The 22984-nt window shown below is 40.6% G+C and overlaps 1 protein-coding gene across 1 annotated transcript in view; it reads left to right on the top strand.

Moving 5' to 3' along the window:
- mast2 (microtubule associated serine/threonine kinase 2) overlaps nucleotides 1-22984 on the top strand; it is a 234321-nt gene that overhangs the window by 164702 nt on the left and 46635 nt on the right. Inside the window, exons 6-7 of the mRNA XM_085775245.1 lie at nucleotides 8787-8878; nucleotides 21142-21217. Of these exons, the coding sequence (XP_085631371.1) occupies nucleotides 8787-8878; nucleotides 21142-21217 (168 nt within the window). The remainder of the gene's footprint in view (nucleotides 1-8786; nucleotides 8879-21141; nucleotides 21218-22984) is intronic.

Raw genomic sequence — 22984 nt, 5'->3', positions numbered from 1 at the left:
GAAACAAGTCGTTTTCCAGCAGAACGTCCTGTCTCTTCTCAGAGACTCTTAAGTCTTAAGTGTTTTCTTAAACATTCACTTAAGTGTTTAAGGGTTAATCAGCTGCTCAGTGTTTCACCTTTACTTCAAACTCAGCCTCAAACGTGAGAATGAAGTAGAAAACTGAAGCTGTGTGTGTCTTTACTGAAGGGCGTTGATCACACACACACACACACACACACACACACACACACACACACACAGACACACACACACACACACACACACACACACACACAGACACACACACACACACACACACTGTGGCCGTCACATTGATTTCCTGTGGAGGCTGTAACCTGCAGACCGGCGTTATCGAGTGGACTGAGGGAAATGAGTTTAGCTCCAGATCTTATCCACACACACACACACACATCTACCTGCTGTCTGCTCTGTGTGTGTGTGTGTGTGTGTGTGTGTGTGTGTGTTAGTCTCACACCGCTGTTTGCTCATCACCAGTTTCCTTTATCTCTGCTGTCAGCCCCGTCACCGTGCCGACCGACCACGTCTCCGCCGTCTGCGTCTTTATGAGTTTTACAGAAACGGCGTTATTACATCCTGAGCTGCAGATAAACACACACACATACACACACACATACACACATATACAGGTGTGTGCTGCTGTGTGCAAACATCTGGATGACGGACAACATGTGGCAACACAATCGCACACACAATGAAGAGTATAACAGGACAGAAAAACTTTATCACTCACAACAACATTCAGAAAGTGACACTAAGGATGACTGCATAATAAATATTGTCATGAATAAATATTAAAAAGAGATCAGAATCAGCTTCACTAGCTGGGTTTCCATCCAAATGTATCGAATTTAAGAGCGGATTTTGTGAAAAGCAAATGCGAATTTATGACCGTTTCCATTCATTAGTGTTTTGCGATTAGGAGGAGTGCGCCGTGAGATTACGTCATAAGAGAGCGTGAATGTATCCAACAGTTGACACTCAGCTGACACTCAACATCATGGACAATTTACGTACTTTCCGGACTATAGACGCACCTGTATAAGCCGCACCAGCTACATTTAAAAGAAAATACTGTACATATAGGCTGCACATGAACATAAGCTGCAGGTTTTCATGTTGTAACATGAGATATTTACACAGAAAGACAGTAGGGAACTGTGACAGTCTGTTTTGGTTACGCTCCTCTCCTCCATGTGCATCTGCTGACAACAAAGCCAGTGAAAAATCAATAAATGGAGCGGTGGATAATGTTACATAACATATACGATGTTACGGCGTGTGATTGTGTAGTCTTAACCGTCATGAACAATAGATTATGGGTTACGGAGCGTTTGTGTCGCGGGGTGCAGAGAGGAGAGCTGGGAGACCGGGGCGTCGCTGGGTGAAGTCCAGCAGCTTCACCCACAAACTCTGCCTCAATTCACATCATCTGTTTCCATAACAAAAAGTCGCATTTTCATTTAATCGATACGCTGACAAATCCACCCCCCTAAAAACCTTTATGCACATTTACTGCCTTTTTTCGAATTTCTGGCGTTTCCATTCAAGTATTTATTCGCAATTTTTGAAAATGCGAATAAAAAAAGGTGGATGGAAACGCAACTATTGTCTTTACACCAGGTCCAGTTAAATCCTACATGGCTTCACTCTGGGATAGAAAAGCACAGATAACTCAGCTCAGCCCCCCCAAATCTAATCCTGGAAATAATTTCGTAGTTACAAGTTATTTAAAAATCTGGTACCAAATAAGGAAATAGTTTGAGCTGCCTGAGATCTCCACCTCCACCCCTTTCTACCAAAACCACACTTTCCCACCCTCACTGTCGGACAATGCTTTTCTGCTGAATAAGGGTGAACAAGGGTATCACTACCATTGGGGACCTTTATCTCAATAAGACTTCTGCTACCTTTACTCAGCTGAAAGAGAAATAGGCTACACACTGTCAGATACGCATTTCTTCCGCTATCTACAGGTTAGTTAGATTTCGTCCGTAAAAACATTCCTCACTTTCAGTCATTACCAGCTCCCACTGAACTGTATACTCTTCTGAACCGTTCCCCCGACTCTAAGAGACTTTTACTTCACGAATCGTTGACCTTTTTACTTTACTTAATCCGACTTCATCCCACCATTTAAAAGATGCTTGGGGAAAAAGACTTAGCTCTGTCAATAAGTGACAATGACTGGTAAACTTACCTTGGTGACATTCGCAGCTGCTCGATAAATTCGAGACACCAATTTATTCAGTTTAAAGTTATCCACAGGCTACACTGCTCTTGTTCTAAACTTCACTCTTTCTACCCTTCTACATCCCCAATCTGCTCAAAATGTAAATCAGCTGAGGGAACTGCAGAGAAATGTCTGACAGAGAAATGTCAGACTATTCCTTTAAATGTGAATTCAAATGGTCAATGTACTCCTCAAAACTACACTCTAAATTAGCAAATTTTTATATATTAATGCCATAGAATTGTGGGAAATGCACTTCCCCACATACCATGGTTACACCCTGGCATTTCATGTCTATTTTTCAGTGTTTTATTGCCACTGACAGTTAAAGCAGAAGTAAGCGATCCGGTCGTTTTGGCTAATGCTGCGTTCCAGGCAACCCACTCGTGTTTCTCCGACCTGTTTTACCTGTGAAAGTCACTATAACGGCCACTCGTAACTTCTGACCCGTGAACTCGTACCAGATCGAACTGGTACGACTTCACAGGTCGGAAAAACACGAGTTACGAGTTGCCTTGAACGCACCATAACTTCCTGTCAGCAGATGGAGTTAGCAGTCCCCGCCCTCGTCCCTACGTCACCACATTCAGGCGCATCCCTTGGCTGCACACACAGAGAGGACTGCCCCTTTATGCCGTTCTCTCTCCTCATTGGATAAAGGTTGTAGGATACAAGGAAAGTTTTCTCCTGGGCTCAGAGCAGAGCAGAGTGACTGACAGACCCGTGTTTCAGACCAAACACTCTATAGAAGTGATTGCTGTCGGAAGATATAACTATTTAAGACTTAGATTAACACAAACATTCACCTTACTTCTGTTTTAAAACTAAACTAAATAAAGGTATAGTCTGTGTTTTAGTGTCACTGCAAAACTATGTGGCGTTTAATACAGCGGTTAATTGTGAAAACAAGTAATCGTGACATTCTGTAGTTCAGACCACACCATCCTTCACACCTGTAGACACACACACACACACACACACACACACACACACACACACACACACACACACACAAGGTGATGATGTATCTTCACTTGAACTTCTCCTCATGACAGAAACAGAGCAGAGTGAAAACCTGCAGCTTCTCCTCAAACACACAGAGAAGTTAAAAAGCTGCTTCACCTGCAGCTCTCGCTACCTGACAGGTGCTGCAGCAGCAGCGCTCACGGTGACATGAGACACACTAACACACACACACACACACGCACACACACACACACACACACACACACACACACACACACACACACACACACACACACACACACACTCAGTCAGCTCTGCAGGATGTTTCACAGCAGGGATGTGAAGCTGCATGTTCCATATTCATGCAGCTGCCTCTTTACATTAACCTACAGCAGCTGAGTCTCTTTGGTCTCAGCAGGAAACATCCCAGCGCTGCAGCTTCACCTCCTCCTCCTCCTCCTCCTCCTCCTCCTCTTCCTGAAGCTTCTTCTTTTCTCTTTCCTCTTCTCTCTGAGTCGTCCTTCTCTCTCTAGCGGCACCACAAACTCCAAATGTCTGGTCAGGTGTTTCTCTGCAGGTCGTTCTATACAGGTCTATATGGAAGCATGTTACCGCCTTTTGAAGGGAATAATAGCATAGATATAAGACTAAAGATACCTACAGAAGTTGCTTTTGGTTGTAAAAGAGTCTCATATTAATGTGGATGAATCTACTAGAAGTCAGGTGAATGTTTGTGTTAATCTAAGTCTTAAATAGTTGTATCTTCCGACAGCAATCACTTCTATAGAGTGTTTGGTCTGAAACACGGGTCTGTCAGTCACTCTGCTCTGCTCTGAGCCCAGGAGAAAACTTTCCTTGTATCCTACAACCTTTATCCAATGAGGAAAGAGAACGGCATAAAGGGGCAGTCCTCTCTGTGTGTGCAGCCAAGGGATGCGTCTGAATGTGGTGACGTAGGGACGAGGGCGGGGACTGCTAACTCCATCTGCTGACAGGAAGTTAGACAAAACCACCGGATCGCTTACTGCTGCTTTAATGTGTCCATTTTCAATAAATCTATTGTTTTATCTTTGTAGTTTTTTAAAAATATTATTATTATTAAGTGGTAGACTCTAGATCAGCCAGATAAGCGTCTTTACAACAACACGCACTAGAGCTCATGGGAAATGCAGTCTTCATTCCAGCAAAACATGAAAGTTCCTTGGAATCGGCTTCAAGAGTAGGGCTGGGTATTGTTGAGAATCTCACGATTCGATTCGATTTCGATTCATTAGGTCACGATTCGATTCGATTCGATATCGATTCGATTCGATATTGATTGAAATGCTTCGATATCGATTCAGTATCAAGCAGAAATACACAAATAAGAGTACCAGATTTTTTTTTTTTTAATAATTATTTGTTTAGTTTCATGCCTTATGAACAGCCATAGTATAACTCATAGCATAACAAAATATGACACTGCTTTAACACTGAACTACAGTGCAGCTAAATTTAAATTAGGCTATGTGATACTTTCCTCTTGGAAAATAACTCATAACATTTTGAGTAATAAAACAATACAAAACAATATTATTAATAATAGTTGACTGCACAACTGAAAATATTGTAGCGACCCCGCAGTAATGTTCTTGTTATGATGTTTAAGTTCTGTGATTTCTGACTGACTGTCAATGTGTATGGTACGGGCAGGTGGGATGAGAAACTGAGGGGCTGGGGTGAGTGTGAGGAAGACAGAGTCCTGTCTGTGTGTAGGTGAGTGAGTGAGGAGGAGCAGAGGGAGAAGTGAGAGCAGCTGTCAGATAAGTTTGTGTTATGTTGTTGACTTGTCGTCGGGTCTGACGCTACAATATCAACAACAACGTGTGCTTATCACAAGGGGGCAGTGAAGCTCACTTCCGCGTTCAAAAAACTGCAATCCCCTCGGCTGTCGCTGGTGGCTGGTACCAGAAAGCAGCATTCTTCATAGACCCCCATGTTAAAATCACCGACTTTACATCCTCAATAAACATGATCAAAGCCTGGTACCATTACGTTTTTTGGTCTCAACCGATAGTTTCTACCCCCGCACACAATTGCAATTGCAATTGCGTCAGCTTTAGCTTTTTCGCGGCACGGAGAAATGCGCATCTGGTGGCTCAACCTGGTCAGTGGGTGCTTGAGCACCGGAGCACCCACGGAATCGGCGCCTACAAAATGAATCCACACATCTGCTTTCAGGTTTGAAGGTGCTGGCTTAACGCTGCTGCTGCTACTCACTCCCATATTGTTATGGTTTGGTCTAGTGCGGCCCCCGTCCGTACAGCGCGAATCACACGAGGGTGTTGCTCGCAGCGCCCCCACTGGCCAGGGGCTTGAATCGATTCAGAAGATTGCTGAATCGATATTGAATTGCAGAGAAAAGAATTGCAATGCATTGCTGAATCGATATTTTTACCCAGCCCTATTCAAGAGTCAGAGTAATTATGAGGTTATGAGGTTTCCACAGTTATAAATGGACACTGTTATTCCCATTGTTCTCCTGCCTTTTCTGTTATTACCAGGCCAGTCTGAGCTTTAAAAACACAACATTTACTCAAGTATTTATATAATTTTCTTGTCTTTTTATCAGTTTTATTTAAATAAAGAAGAGTTCCCACACACATAGCCAACTTGCAGAATTTATTGCGACGTTTCGGTACTAGACCTTTTTGTTTAATTTGGACTTAATTGTCATCCTCCAACGCACCTGCCAAGGAAATAGATGATTTTTGCTTTATCAGTTTTATTTAAAACTAGTTGGCAAATGAGTAAACACACAACAGACAGGAGTCATTCATGATTCATCTACGTCTCAAACCGCCTGCTGTCCGTGACCTGGATGGAGAACTCAGTTGGCATCGCATCACTGACACCTGCCTTAATGGCTCTGTGTGTGTGTCTGTGTGTGTCTGTGTGTGTGTGTGTGTGTGTGTGTGTCTGTGTGTGTGTGTGTGACTCTTTAAGAGTTCATAGAGAGTACACAACTCCATCACAAACAGAGATTGAGAAAACTGTGTGTGTTTGTGTGTGTGTGATGAAGAAATTCCCAAAGCGCTCTTCACTGAATATCCAACATGGCAGCTCATCCTTCATACAGGTGTGTGTGTGTGTGTTTTGGTCTGTGTGTGTGTGTGTTTATATAAGTGGGGAATACATGCTGTGTGTCAAAGTGCTGAGGCTGCACATCTGAACAGATGGCAGGACACACACACACACACACACACACACACACACACACACACACACACACAAATAGCCATACCTACATTACATGCAGTGTTTGATACAAACCTGTCGTATATCAAACACGCTTCGTTGGCCACGAGGCGTCACGTTGTGCGTTTGATTTCGGCCTCAGTTGCTTCACTGGCTCTGTAACACACACACACACACACACACACACACACACACTGAGCTCTGCCTACATCTTCTCCAACATTGTGTGTTCAGATGTAATAAAGGTGAAGCTGTTTCCTTGACGCCGTTTGAAGCTGCTTCATGTTCACGTTGTTCCTGATGATGAAATCCTGAGGAAGATATAATATAATAATAATATTAATAATAATAGTAACACATGAATTCCAGATTTAATCTCTTAGAAAAACATGTTTTATTCCCCTGCAGACGAGCGCTGCCATGGTGACGAAACCTGAGCTCTGAATATATGAAGTGTCTTTTTTTATTAGGAGAGTCAGGGAGTTTTTTCTGTCTTTGTCTGTTGTTGAAGCTGTGAAACTGTCAGATATCTGCAACACAGCAGCTTTATATTTAGAGACACAACTGAACCAACCACAGACTCTGAGTATTGAGCTTTTATTGTATAAATTATATATATAAATTGAAGTTTTAGTACCAGAAACCTATAGAACGTTACCAGAGTTGTTTTAGAGGGAAATTCATGCAAAACCGCTGATGCACGTTGCCTTCAGGGACAGTTTTTCATCAACAGTCTCTGTATTTCCCTCTAAAACAACTCTGTGTGGTAACGTTGTGTTATTATCTCATAGCGTGGTGAATGTGCAGGTCACAACTTGTCCACCAGAGCGTTGTGGAGTTGTTGGATTGTGTATTTGATGAGTTTGATGAGGGAAACCAAGAAATCCCATAATGAGCCTCCGTAGCGTAGCTCTGAGCAGCTCACAGCTCTGCTCTGCCGTTCTAAAAACAGCTTGCACCGACAATTAAAGGTAACAAACCTACTGCTATGACTATAGGGGTTATGGCAATGGGCCAATTTGCCAAATATGTTGAACTATCCCTTTAAACTAAACCATCTGAAGCTGCCTTTCAGATTAAAAGCATGTATAATGTAAACTAGGAGTAAAGAACTCACAGTTGTGTCTGTGAATTTTCTCTCATTAAGTTGGAGCTGCTGTCGTCTCCATGGTGACGACAAATAACAGTAATTACAGAGTCAGTGCTCATCGTTTGGACGTGTGTGTTGGAACCACCTGTGGACAAACCGTCCTCAGCTGCTTCCAGACAAAAACCTTGACGGGACGAAACGTTCTGAGACTCGAGGACAAACTGAACAGATTATGAACTATTAAAGGGATAGTTCACCCAAAATTTAAATTTCCCTCATGATCTCCTCCCCCTCATGTGGACTAAGAAGGGCTGGGAGAAGGTCAAAAGAAAGTCTTCTTGTGTGGCCTTTTGTGGACACGATGTCTCAGTGAGAGAGACGCCTTCAGACCTGGAGAAGCAGCTTTTGATTTAGAATCTGAAATTATTTTGTGGATTTCCATTATTATTTTCCAGACGTAAAACAAGAAGAAATTCTGGCGCGTGCATCAGAAGTGAATGAGTGGATTCTTTTTAGATTTGTAGAAAATGAAAAATAGTTTTTGCACGAAAAATAAATCCCCAAAATAGAGAAGTGAATCCTTCTGTGTGTGTTTGATCCGACTCCAGAGACTGGAAGTGAAAACTCACGAATGAAGCTCGTACTCACACGGCGATGGAGCCAAACTTCACACAGATGTTTTCATGTTTATAATGGAAAATGAGCTGGAACTAGTTTCTGTGGCGGAGGGATACATACGACACATCTGTGGCTCAAGGTTGAACTGGAAATAGACGGAGCTGTCGAGTGGTGTCGCGTTGTGTCGGTCGCTGTCGGCTGTGAGTTGAGTTGAGTTGCGTGACTGCAGCTGTGACTCTGACTGGTCGGATGTTGGTCTGTGTGTGTGTGTGTGTGTGTGTGTGTGTCACCACCGTCCTCTGGTGTGAAGGACAGTGTGTGTGTGTGTGTGTGTGTGTGTGTGTGTGTGTGTGTGTGTGTGTGAAGGAAAACACACACACACACACTGTCACCTGCTGTGTTGAGGCCGAGCTGTTCAGAGTTTCCTGCTGCTGCTGGAAACACAACACATGAGAGTTTTGGCGTCGATGTTGCTGCGTGAGGTGAAGGTGTGTGTGTGTGTGTGTGTGTGTGTGTGCAGCAGCAGCTCAGTGAAGGTGTGTGTGTGTGTGTGTGTGTCTGTGGGTAGTGAAGCTTCTCTCTCTGACTGCTCTGCTTTGTTTCTGTGTTTCTGCTCCTCAGCTGTCGGAGCAGCAACAGGAAGAGTCTGATCGTGACGTCCAGCACCTCGCCCACGCTGCCACGCCCACACTCCCCTCTGCACGGACACACAGGTAACACACACACACACACACACACACACACACACACACCTGACACCTGTCCTCCCTCCATCCTGAAGCTCAGAGTTTCATGGCTGAACCTCTTCAGATTTGGCACTACAGAAGCGTATAGGACGAATCTCCTTGTTGTTCTACTTCCGGGTAGAAAACCAGCATGAGAACAATAGTGACGGACGAGAGTTTCACTATATATATCTACTTTTTCATGTCACTATATCACCGTTTAGACTAATCTGATGTTTGTAAAGTTTATAAAACCAATGATTGGACAAACATTACTATTTCTGTGTGCACGTTTTTGTAATTAGTCATGGTTATCATAGATTAGCCGGGCTAACGGTTAGCTACCTGTTTAACTTTAATAACTCAGTGACTCAATAAACGCTCCATGAAAAAATATTTTCTCCAGCGGATATCTGAGTTCCAACATGACTGAGCTAACTGGAGTAGTTTCATGTCGTGTCCCACAACGGGAGGGTTTTAACAGCTGACGTCCTGCTGTTAGCTTAGCTACCGTTAGCTTAGCTACCGCCGTTAGCTTAGCTACCGTTAGCTTAGCTACCGTTAGCTGTCCCTGTCAGCTGCAGCCACTGATGCTTTCTAGACACTGTGATTCCCCCAAACTGAATAAATACAACACATAGCAACACAAAACACACACACAGAAATAGTAATGTTTCTTCAATCATTTCAGATTTGTCTAAACGGTGATAGGGCGTGAAAAATATGATATATAGCTAAACTCTCGTTCGTTACTATTGATCTCATTCAAATTACAGCTGGTTTTCTACCCGGAAGTAGAATGTAAACAACAAGGAGATTAGGTCTATTGCATTCACTTGAATAAAAATCCAGTTTTTCTGAGCAATTTATTTTTTGATGTGTTTTTCTGACTAATTATTTTCTGTTTTTCGGGGTCATTTTTTTCTGACTTAGCTTCAGGATTTCAAACTCCCGTGAGAAGCTCCTCCACCTGCAAGTAATGTAAGGACTGATTTCAAAATAAAGGTGCTACATCTGAGCGACTCTCTCTGAGGTGGAGTTCTGTAATAGCAGGTAGTTTAGTTTCCTTTCAATATAAATCTGAATTTACTGGGAACACAGTGAAAATAAGACTGTATTTTTTGTGGAGCATGTCCATGGATGTATGTTAAGCAATGTAAAAGAAAGCACCTTTACTCATTGTGTTATGAGTAGTGCTTTTATTTTGAAGGATGTTTGTTAGGTCTTTACGCTCCTGGATGTGACGTGTGTAGCTTGCCCCGGGAAAAGCAAAGTGGAGTTTGAATAAAAATCCTTAACAATGAATCTCATGTATCTAAGATGTAATAGATCCGTGATGAAGTGGAGGTTTGACTGCAGCGGTTAAATGTTACTTGCAGGTGGGAGCTTCTCGCGGGATTTTGAAATCTCGGTAAGCCAGAAAAAAATTACCCCGAAAAACAGAAAGAAATTAGTCAGAAAAACAGAAATAATTACCCTGAAAAACAAACCAACAAATAAATTACTCAGGTGAATGCAACACGCTTCCGTATGGCACAAACATGATTAATAAATGCACGAAAAAGGATTCACAACACAACACAACACAACAGCCCTCGTGGGGAGGAACTCACGTGATTGGCTGTAAAGGAGTGAGAAGACGTCTGATTGGCTGCAGACGAGCCGCTCTTAGAAAAAATGCATTTGTCAATCAAGTAGCAACAAGCAAGTTTACAAATTAAAAACAGTTTGTAAATGCAGGTTCAACAGTTCATACAGTTTATTAACGTAGCAAGCTCCAAATATGTATTTGATGAAAACTGCTAATACATTTTTAAATGCATATATCTGTGAATTTATATTGCACATATTTAAAACAAGAAAAAATAGAAAAAGCACGCACATTCCTAAGTCTAAACGCTGGGTGCCGGACAACACAAGTAAATGATAAGAAAAAGAAAAAGAAGAAGACATATTTTTCTTAACATATTTAAAACAAGAAATATTTGTGTGTGCATCACAAATACATTAATACATCTTATTTTTTAGATGTTTTTATTAATAATTTGAGTCATATACAGTATATATATATGTAAATCCCCAAATACATTTGTGAATCCTTTTTTGTGCGTTTATTCATTTTGAGGCTTTTTGTTCCAGCTCCATTCAACTGTAACTCCAACTTCTACAAATGAAGTCAAAAAAACGTTCAGATGGTTTCAAGGTCAAACTGATCAGAGTTTAATGACTGAAGGTCACGGTTCGGTGCAGATAGTGCATTTAAAGGTGCATTTACAAGCTCATGGTGCATTTAAAAGTTAATTTACAAGCTCATGGTGCATTTAAAAGTTAATTTACAAGCTCATGGTGCATTTAAAAGTTAATTTACAAGCTCATGGTGCATTTAAAAGCAGGTTTGTATTTCTTCCCTGATGGTCCCAGGTGAGTTTGTTGACCTGGAACTAGTCTTAGCGGCGGAGGAACACGACCACGAGGAGGTGACTCTGGTTTTAAAGGCAGTGAACACAGCTTGTAGAGACCTGGTTTCAGCGTCGTTAGCTCCCACAGGCAGCGAACGCAGCATCTGATAAATGTTAAAACATGATGTTTAAATCATGAGAATAAAACCTGCTCCTCTGTCTGACTGGAAGCAGCAGCAGCAGCAGCAGCGACACGGCGTCGTGTTGTTCACCATCTCACTCTGACAGAGATCAATTAACACCTGAGGCTTCACGCTGAGAGAAGCAGCACGCATCGATGCACCGGGGGAGAGACACAACACAACAACAGACACACACACATGGATCTAGTATCTACAGTGAAACACACAAAGTGTATTGATGCAGACGTAGAAAAACTCTGATCCTATAAACTCAGCTCAGCACCGATCGATCGATGCTGAAGCCTCATGATCAATATCATCAATATCTCAGCGCTGGTTGTTTAGAAGTTACCAGTGTGTGTACCATACGAAAGTGTATTGCATTCACTTGAGTAATTTATTTATTTTTTCAGTTTTTCGGGGTAATTTTTTTTCTGACTTAACGAGATTTCAAAATCCCACGAGAAGCTCCCACCTGTAAGTATCGTTTAACCGCTGCAGTGAAGCCTCCACTTCATCACGGATCTATTACATCTTAGAATATAAGATAAAAATCCTTATTGATATTGATGATCCATGAGATACATTGATAAGGATTTTTATTCAAACTCCATGGCTCGAACACTTCAACAAACTTTTCCCGGGACAAGATACACACGTCACATCCGGGAGCGTAGATAACAAACATCCTTCAAAATAAAGTACTACTCATCATAACACAATGAGTAAAGGCACTTTCTTTTACGTTGTTTAACATACATCCATGGATATGCTCCATAAAAAATACAGTCTTATTTTCACTGTGTTCCCAGTAAATTCAGATTTATATCGAAAGGAAACTAAACTGTTATTACTAGGGGTGTAACGGTACACAAAAGTCACGGTTCGGTACGTACCTCGGTTCAGGGGTCACGGTTCGGTACGGTTTCAGTACAACAGACACTAATTGAATGTAAAACTAAAATCTGTCTTGTGTTATAGAAGTAAAAAGAAAAAAGAATACAAAATAAAACAAGTGCATTAGGAGTGTTATAATGCCATTCATTAATTCTAGAGGGAAAAAAACGTGCACTTGACAACTGGCAACTATTATTCGAATTATTAAATTATTATTATTATTAAAAAAATATTATTAAAAAAACAAAACAATAAACTGACATGTTGGTTTACACAGTTAAATTAGACTAGCAGTTACTTTGGTGATGTTTCTGGTCCTGCCTGTGTTCATAAAACATATTAGGCAGCTACACGCACATCCCCCAAAAAACTGAAGACTATGTGCTGGACCACCAAGAAAGACACAGGTAAGGAAAAAAGGAGACCGCACACTAGTTAAAAGCTCCCGTGACAGTTTAATGTCACTCACACGTTTCGGGCGTCAGCCCTTCATCAGACAAAATGTGTCTGATTATATATAGTGTGCGGTCTCCTTTTCTCCTCACCTGTCTGTGTTCATGTCAAGAGGCTTAAAAGCTGCAGATAAGTTGTTGCACACAACTTGTCTTTTTCCTTGCACCAGTGATTGACACATCGGGTTGAACATGCGCTACGTGTTTGATGCGTTTCTAGCGACGCACCGCGCATCCGTGAAACATCGCCGACGGACTTTGTCCGGTGGACCAGTCGCGAGCATGGATGTGTTATGGTCGCGAGCCGCCGCCGCCGTTTGTTTCATTGAGAAGCCACAGTGACATGAATGAAGCAGACAGCTCTCCTCCTCTAACTTCACTCTCTCATCACTTCTCTTCTTCGTCTGTTATGACGGCTGCAGGCAGCTTCGAGGCTCATTACCGCCACCTGGATTCGAGTGAGGACTCGACTTTTTTTTTTTTTTTTTTTTTTTTTAATATTCATTCAGACATATTCGTCGTGTGACTGTGTGCACCGAACCGTGACCCCCGTACCGTGACGGCACGGGACGAATACATATACCGTTACACCCCTAGTTATTACAGAACAGTCTGATGTAGCACCTTTATTTTGAAATCAGTCCTTACGTTACTTGCAGGTGGGAGCTGGATTTTGAAATTTCGAAGCTAAGTCGAAAAACAGAAAATAATTAGTCAGAAAAACAAATCAAAAAATAAATTACTCTGATTTTTTTTAATTCAAGTGAATGCCATACGATGATCAGTTTATCTCTCAACTGTAAAAATATTATCAGAACAAATCTACAGGAAAAGTCTCAGGGAGTGAGTTTCACTAAATCAGTTATTTAACTTATATTTTTGTCTGTTTGTCTCCACGAGCTCCGTGAACGTAGAGACGGAGGATTTTATTTGACATTTTTCAGATTATTCAGGAAAACAAATCAACCAACACAAAAACAGAAACAGAAACACTCCTGAGAAGAAGTGAGTTGTGTTTAGTGTCAGATGAAAAGAAAACAGACTGACAGGATCTCTGTCAGACGCACAGAGAGAGAGAGTCCCTGAACGCACCACCAGCTCCATCTCTCCACTCTGACTGATGGAAGAGAGGGAGAGATGGAGGGAAGAGAGGAGAACAACAGTGATGCTGATTGACAGTGACGGACGGAGAGCGAGAGAGAGATGAAGTTTAGATCTGAAGGACGGAATAGAAAAGGTTCGGAACGGGAGGAGAGAGACGGAGGGAAGGAAAGATGGAGAGATGGAGAAGTGTCAACTCAGTAGCTTCATTGATAAATGTAGAAACACTTTCACAAATGTTTCTTAAAAAGCTTTATACATGTAAAACACTGATTTAACCCTCCTGTCGTCTTTCTGTTCCCTTCCTCCATCCTTCCTTCTTTCCTTCCTTTCTCCCCTCCTTCTTTCCACAAGCATTTTTCCATTCCTTCCTTCCTTCCTTCCTTCCTCCCATCTTTCCCTTCGCCCGTCCTTCTGCTTCCTTCCTTGACCTAATCTGTTCCTTCCCTCCATTTTTCTTTCCTTCCTTTTTCCCTTTCTTCCATCCTTCCTTCCTTCATTCCCTTCGTCCTCACTTCTTCTTCCTTCCTCTTTTGATCTAATTGGCCCAATCTGTTCCCTCCCTCCATCTTTCTTTCCTTCCTTTTCCCTTCCTTCTTTGCACAATCTTTTTTCCCTTCCTTCCTATCTTCCTTCTTTCCCTTCCTTCCTTCCTTCCTTCCTTCCTTCCTTCCTTCCTTCCTTCCTTCCTTCCTTCCTTCCTTCCTTCCTTCCCTTCCTTCCTGCCTTCCTTCCTGCCTTCCTTCCTTTTTCCCTTCGTCCTTCCTTCCTTCCTTCCTTCCTTCCTTTCTTCTTTCCCTTCCTTCTTTCCCTTTGTCCTTCCTTCTTTGACCCAGGAGGACAACAGGAGGATTAAACACTATTTGTGTTGTGTTGTTTAGGAACGAATATGAACATGTTTTCATTGCTTTATTATCATCCACAGTCTGAAAAGATTTGATATTTTTTGTTATTTTGACCAGTTTAGTCATTTTCTGCCAATAAATAACAATATTTAATATTTTATTCTGGGATAAATGTCGTCAGTAGTTAATAGAATAGAACAAACGTGTTCATTTTACTTAGACACACAAACCTATGAACAGTGAAACAGAAGATTTGAACGTCTAACTGTCGTGTTTCTATAATATAATGTTTATTATTATTCTCATTCTCTGATATCTCATCATGTGAGGATCAATAATCAATACTGACCAGACGTCTGTATCTGGGGTCACTCCTCCTCGTCGTTGCTGTGGCTGCTGCGTTGCCACGGTAACACCATCACCTTCAGTCTTCAGCGGTTTTGAGCTTTGAGTCCTGAGTCTCTTTTATGTTTCATTAATTCTTTCTCTCTCTCTCTCTCTCTCTCTCTCTCTCTCTCTCCGGCTCTAATCATGAGTTTCATCACGGTTTCAATCACCAGGCCACTTAGTGTTAATCACATGGAGATTTCTCTCAGTCTAATACCCCGGGGGGGGTTTAAGGGGGGGTAGGTGGGGGGTTGATGAGGACCACTCTTCTCTAAAAAATGACTTTTTATTAAACGTTGAAGTTTTGCATAAATTCCTCGTTTCCTTTCCTTTTTTTTTCTTTCCCCCTGACGGCGTCGACTCGTTACCTCCACGTCCGTCTCTTCTCTTCTGTCTCTTTCACTTCTCGTCAGTCCGTCCATCGTCTCTCTCCTCACCCCCCTCACCCCCTCCTCACCCCCCTCACCCCCCCACCCCCTCGCTGGCGGCCGCCTGTTATCCAGTAAAGGTCAGCTGATGATTGACAGCTCTTTGTGCTCTGACTCCTGATGAGTTCTGTCCAACATGAATCAGGCTTTTCTCTCCTGAATAAACACTTCACTGCAAAAACTCAAAATCTTACCAAGAATATTTGTCTTATTTCAAGTCAAAATGTCTCATTTCTAGTCAAAAAAAATGTAATTATACCTAAAATAAGACTCATCACATTAAAAAGCAGTTTGTTTTTAGACACTTTTTACTTCTTTCAAGCAGATTTTCACTTGAAATAAGTAGAAAAATCTGATAGTGGAGCAAGTTTTTCTTTCTTTATTACAAGCACAAAAAACTCGCTTTCATTGGCAGATTTTTCTACTTATTTCAAGTGAAAATTGGTTTGAAACAAGTGAAAATGATCTAAAAACAAGTTAAGTTTTAGTTGATGAGTCTTATTTAAAGTGAAAAGAGATTAGTTTTGACTAGAAATGAGACATTTTGACAAGAAATAAGACAAATATTCTTGGAAAGATGTAGAGTTTTTGCAGTGTAGGACTACAGAGAAAAAAGCAGATTTTTCTACTTATTTCAAGTGAAAATGTGTTTGAAACAAGTGAAAATGATCTAAAAACAAGTTCATTTTTAGGTGGTGAGTGGAAAGAGATTAGTTTTGACTAGAAATGAGACATTTTGACAAGAAATAAGACAAATATTCTTGGAAAGATTTTGAGTTTTTGCAGTTCTTCTTCCTCTATCACTCTGTCTTTCCTCCTCCTCTCCAATTACAGCTCTATCTATCTATCTGTCTGTATTTTGTATTTCTCCGTCCTCGCCGTCTTCGCCGTCGTCCCCCTAGAGACACTCAGCCTGACAGAGCTGATGTTACATTTGCATGTTTCTCTTCTGGTGTGTGGGTTTTTTATTTCCAGCAGAAGTAGGTCAGTGAGTGAAGCAGCTCCTCCACCTGTCGCCATGACGCCTCATTTACATTTCACTCACTTTTCATTATTCAGCCTGAAAAAACCACAGTGTTTTACTCTGCAGACGGGAAGTTCAGACGGGTTTGACGAATGATTTTACTGTTTTTTGTCGCAGAATTCAGTTCTTGACACTCTTAAACCAGACTGTGGTGCAGTGAATTCTGGGTAAATGAATTAAATAGATAAAGTGAAGTGGAACAGATAAGAATATCAGCCATGTTGTCGTGGTTTTCACTCTCACTCTTTCTCAGCACTGGTTCCAGTAAAGAGAATGTGATTTCTGCATCGTGTTTTGGATGATACTTAACTTACTTAGTTTCTGATCCTTCCAAGTTTAGTTCAGTGAGATAATCTTCACATATGAACTCCTTTTCTACCGTATCTGAAGCTTAAAGGGATAGTTCAACATTTTGGCAAATTGGCCCATTGCCATAATCCCTATAGTCTATATAGCAGTAGGTTCGTTACCTTTAATTGTCGGTGCAAGCTGTTTTTAGAACGGTGGAGCAGAGCCGTGAGCTGCTCAGAGCTACGCTACGGAGGCTCATTATGGGATTTCTTGGTTTCCCTCATCAAACTCATCAAATACACAATCCAACAACTCCACAAAATCCACAAAAATCCACAAAAAAAAGGGAAATACAGAGACTGTTGATGAGAAACTGTCCCTGAAGGCAACGTGCATCAGCGGTTTTGCATGAATTTCCCTCTAAAACAACTCTGTCTGGTAACGTTGTGTTATTATCTCATAGCGTGGTGAATGTGCAGCTCACAACTTGTCCACCAGAGCGTTGTGGAGTTGTTGGATTGTGTATTTGATGAGTTTGATGAGGGAAACCATTTATTTAGTGCAAATCCAGCGCGCTGCACTTTCAGTCGTTGGAGAAATGGGACACACACACACTCTCTCTCTCAGTTCTATCCCTGCAGAGCGGCAGAGCGGCAGAGCGGCGGTAACGGCCCCGCTGAGACCCGGTCACATTACCTACAGCAGCTCCAGACGTTTCAGTCCAGTGCAGCGACACTAACAAGCCTGTGTTTGACTAATAACATACGTGTTCACTCGTCTGTGTGTGTGTGTGTGTGTGTGTGTTCATGTTCATGCATGTTCTGCTCTCGCGGCCACAGACTCACACACACTCTGGTCTGACAGGGAGAAAGATTCCTCCTTTAATAATGTTGAGAAGCTGCAGCGTCGTCTCGGTCCAGACCTGCTGCTGAGGAAAATGCATAATTGATGTGGAAGCGTCCGACTTCTTAATCTCCTCCTGTTGCCGAGGCCGACGGCTTCTCTCCATCCATCTGTTCCCTGAGCTGAGCTGAGCTCCGTGTGGAGACTCTGGTCTGGACTGTTTGTTTCCATTAGACGTGTCGGTGTTGTGATGAAACACTCGGCTGTGACGGAGCTCCTTCACATCCACTTCTTCCTGTTTGCTGCTCTTCACACTGAGACCTTGGGTGTATGTGTGTACACTGCAAAAACTCAAATATCTTTTTTTGTGTATTTATTTTTATTGCTTTTTTATCAGAAAAATAGATACAAATTAACAAGAGATGGTGGTGCTAAACAGAACAGTACAGATATTTTGACAGAGTTTCTTCGTATAAAATAAAATAAATGGCACAACAGCAGATTAGCACTAATTCAGTTATTAGACATTAAATCGAGAAAAGGTTGCCAGACTTTAAAAAATATTTCCTCTTTGGCAGATATAATGTACCTGATTTTCTCCAAGTGTAATACATTTCCTAGTTCTCTCAGCCACATTTCAAATGTAGGAGCACTTTCAGATTTCCAAGACCGTAAAATTAGCTTTCTGGCTAACAATGTTGAAAGGGAAATAGCCTTAGCTAAGCTTCACAACTACTTTTCACATTATCTGGATTGGCCACCCCAGACAACACGGTGAACGGGTCTGGGTTACATGGATGTTTAAAGGCCTTAGTGAAGAACTCAAACAAGCCGCCCCAAAGTGATTGTAGCTTATGACATGACAAAAATAAGTGGGATAGTGTCCCTTCTTAAAAACTAAAATATCTTACCAAGAATATTTGTCCTATTTCTAGTCAAAATGTCATTTCTAGTCAAAACAAATCTCATTCTACTAAAAATAAGACACATCACATTAAAAAGTAGCTTGTTTTTAGACACTTTTTACTTCTTTCAAGCAGATTTTCACTTTAAATAAGTAGAAAGAAAGAAACACTTGTTAAACATTTGATACTTACCGGCAAAATTCAATCTAATGTTTTCAGTCATAAACTTATGGTGCTGCCAACATTCATGTCCTTGTTTATGGAGATGTTCTACTTCGTCCTGTATGTTATTGATTTGTTAAACGACTGTTGAAACTTCTAAACTGATGTAAATAGAGTTAATAGTTAATTTTCTCCTCGTCTCATTTTTCTCTCAAAGGCTGAAATTCATTTTATCGCAGCATCTTCTCCGTCGACGCTCTGAACGCACTCTCTCCTCTTTCATCTGAGCTGACTGTGATGAAGGAGACAGATGAACCAGCTCCTCCTCCTCCTCCTCCTCCTCCTCCTCCTCCTCCTCCTCCTCCTCCTCCTTAATGAGACCCTCCATCAGCCTCTCAGTCTCTCTCTCTCTCCGTCCTCTTTCTCTTATTTTTGTCTCCAGCTACTTTAATTCATCCTCATCACAGTAGACGTCTCCTCGCTCCTCCATTAATCCTCCGTCCGTCCGCTCTCGGTCCTCGTCCCCATGGAAACGGAGCTTCACCCCCCCCAAAAAAACCAAAAAAACAATATTTTTTCTTGTTCCTTTTAAGAAAGTTTCCCGTAAACTCATCACCGTTTCCATAAATCTCATTATTAATCTGTAATTTAGACGTTAAACCTCTGAGATGTGAACAGACACGACGTGACGCTGCAGAAGCTTTTACCAACATTAAACTAAAAGCAAAGGCACGTTATTGTGTGTGTGTGTGTGTGTGTGTGTGTGTGTTAGAAGTCCAGACCAACACACACACATCATTTCACACAGAGACTGATGGAATATAAAAACATGGACGACCTCCTCCTCTGTTATTAACCTTCACCTGCTAAAAGCCACACGACTGTTGGTCCATGAACATTTTCCCTTTTCACACGCGGATGTTAACTTAACGCTCCACTCCTCTCTGTGTTTGTCTTATTTTGAAAATGACAGATGATGTGGAGGTTAATAAATAGACACGGTGGATGTTTATGTTCAGTATCTGAGTGCAGTGAATCCTCCAATAAGGGCGATCAGAGACAGGGACAGGCTTTTATTTAATTTACAACAAATCTGCTCAGGAAGGATCCAGAGCAGCTTCATTTACTAGTTTAATCAGGTCCAAAACATTTAATAACTCAGGTCGGGTCGGACCACAGGATTCTTTTGTTTTTGGCTGCGTTCAGGCTGAGAATTAATAAGTCTGAGCTTCAACCAGGTCAGGTTTTAATGTTCAGGCCCGTTGAGAACTGTAGCAGGAATGAAGCGGCTTAGACGGTGGTTTAGATTTTTTTTTTTTACTTTTTTGGGAGAAATTTTTCCACATTTCTCTAGAAATGTTACCACTTTTTTTCTAGAATTTAAAAAACTTTTTTTTTGAGATTTTTTTAAATCTTTTTTTTTTTTTTGAGAAATTTCTCTACTTTTTTCTAGAATTGTTTTTGAGAAATTTTACCAAATTTTTCTAGAAATGTTTTAACTTTTTGGTGGTTGTTTTTTTAAAGAAATGTTACCACTTTTTTCTAGAATTTAAAGAACTTTTTTTTTTAGATTTTTTTAAATCTTTTTTTTTTTGAGGAAATTTTTCTACTTTTTTCTAGAATTGTTTTTGAGAAATTTTACCACATTTTTCTAGAAACATTTGACCTTTTTTGTTGTTGTTTTTTTTCAGAAATGTTACCACTTTTTTCTAGAATTTAAAAAACTTTTTTTTGAGATTTTTTTAAATCTTTTTTTTTTTGAGAAATGTTACCAATTTTTTCTAGAAAGTTTAAACTTTTTTTTTTTTTTAACAAATGTTACCACTTATAGAATTTTAAAAACTTTTTTGCCACCACTTTTTTCCAGAAAATGTTTAACTGAGAAATTTTACCATTATATTCTAGAATTTTTTGAAAACTTTTTTTTGGAGAAATTTTACCATATACGTACGTACAGTAGCCTATATCTAGAAAATTTTCTATTTTCAATTTTTTTTTTTTTTTTTAGAAATCTTACCTTTTTTTCCAGAAATTTCTCTACAATACTTCCTAACGTACATTGACTAAAAAGGTTATGTTTCTCGCAACAAATATTTGTGTATTTCTGGTGTTTGCTTCCATATTGTGTCCAATGGGGGTCTGTGGACTAATTTATGTCAGATTAGGGTCCTTGATGTAAAAAGGTTTGAGAACCACTGGATTAGAAAGGGCTCAAACAGGCGATCGTGGGCTTTGAGAGGTTTTGTACATTCACAAGAACTTGTTTGATGATTGACTGTATGTATGTTTATATATTTACAGTATATTTACAGTCTGTTCTGTCTCTGTCTCTCAGGTACCAGTCCTCTGGACAGCCCTCGCAACTTCTCCCCCAACACAGCTGCACACTTCTCCTTCGTTCCCGCACGCAGGTGAGTCACGGACACACACACACACACACACACACACACACACACACACACACACACACACAGACACACACACACACAGGGATGTGGGCGGGGCTCACCTGGAAAACAGTCACGGTAATGAAAACAAAAACAAAGAATAAAACAGATTTTATTCATATTTTCCCTCCTGAAATCTCAGCTGTTGATTTCCCTCAGACTGACGCACCAGTTCCTCCACACTGGCCCTTTTTTTTTTAACAACTTTATTGACAACAAGAGTATACACAGGATGAATACAGTTAGATGAAATAAGTGTATACAACATTAATAAACAACCAAACCATCATAAATACGCCAGGGGATGGCAGCAAGACAGAAAAAACATAAACTTCAATAAATATTTTGTAAAGTTACAAAGATCATAGCTACGTTTTAACAGCTTTTTTTATTCTCACAGTCACAGAGGGAGGAGATATATTGACCAACATATGCAGACAGTTCCAGGAAGTTTGGCTTCTTACCAGAAAATTTGCATAAAATAATTAACAAATGAATCATATAAAACTGAGAATTTAGTTTTTTATCATATTCAGTGTAGCCAAACAAAACAATTTCCCAGCATAAATTAAACTGGGGGTAACGCACTGGCCCTTTAATGTTGAGAAGCTGCAGCTGATGATGATGATGAAGATGAAGAGGCAGATGAAGAGTGTGAAGCTGTCACTCAAACTCAAAGGATTATTAAAACCAGTTATCTGCCAACGCTCTCCACTCAGAGAGAGGGAGTGTGTGTGTGTGTCTGTGTCTGTGTGTGTGTGTGTGTGTGTGTGTGTGTGTGTGTGTGTGTGTGTGTGTGTGTGTGTGTGTGTGTGTGTGTGTGTGTGTGTGTGTGTGTGTGTGTGTGTGTCTGTGTGTGTGTGTCTGTGTGTGTGTGTGTGTGTGTGTGTGTGTGTGTCTGACACTTGTGTGACCAGAAGTGTGAAAAATAAATTCAGACCGAGCCTTCCCTGTTCCCTCCAAAATCTTCAGTATAAAGATGATGATGATGATGATGATGGTGTTTCCACGGTAACGCACCTCTTCTGTTTCCACGGTGACATCAGCAGCAGCATCAGTCAAAGTGAGCATTAATGTTAATCTGCGTCCGGCTGCCGACCTCAGCTGTTGCCGTGGCGACAGTGACACCGTGTGGTGGAGACAGATACATTACAACATAATGAGGATTTATGAAGATTTATAGGTTTAGAATATAGAAAATACTCACAATATTGATAGAAAATGTATTTATTATATGATGTAAATTACTAATGATAGTTATTATTTTATTTTTTATTATATTAATGGTTATAATCTGGTATAAAAACTAGAGCAGCAACTAATGATTATTTTCATTATCGATTAATCTCTTGATTATTTAAACGATTAATCGATTAGTTGTTTGGTCGATAAAATGTCTAAAAACATGAATCAGTGTTTCTCAAACCACCAGACGACATCGTCCTCAAATGTCTTGTTTTGTCCACAAACCAAAGAGAGACTCAGTTTATTGTCATAAAGGAACAAAGAAACCAGAAATATTCACATTGAAGAAGCTGAAATCAGAGAATCTGGACTTTTTTTTAATTAAAAAACTATTCAAACTGATTATTAGATTATCAGAATAGATGACGATTCATTTAATAATCGATTATTGTTTGATTAATTCATTAATTGTTGCAGCTCTAATTAAATCTTACAGTATTACCTTTGTTATGAATATATAAAATCATTGATTTATCACTTTATACA

Source organism: Trachurus japonicus, chromosome 4, assembly GCF_045865225.1.
Source record: "Trachurus japonicus isolate A0001 chromosome 4, Traja_1.0".
Taxonomy (NCBI): Eukaryota; Metazoa; Chordata; class Actinopteri; order Carangiformes; family Carangidae; genus Trachurus; species Trachurus japonicus.
This window is presented reverse-complemented; position numbering and strand designations above follow the sequence as displayed.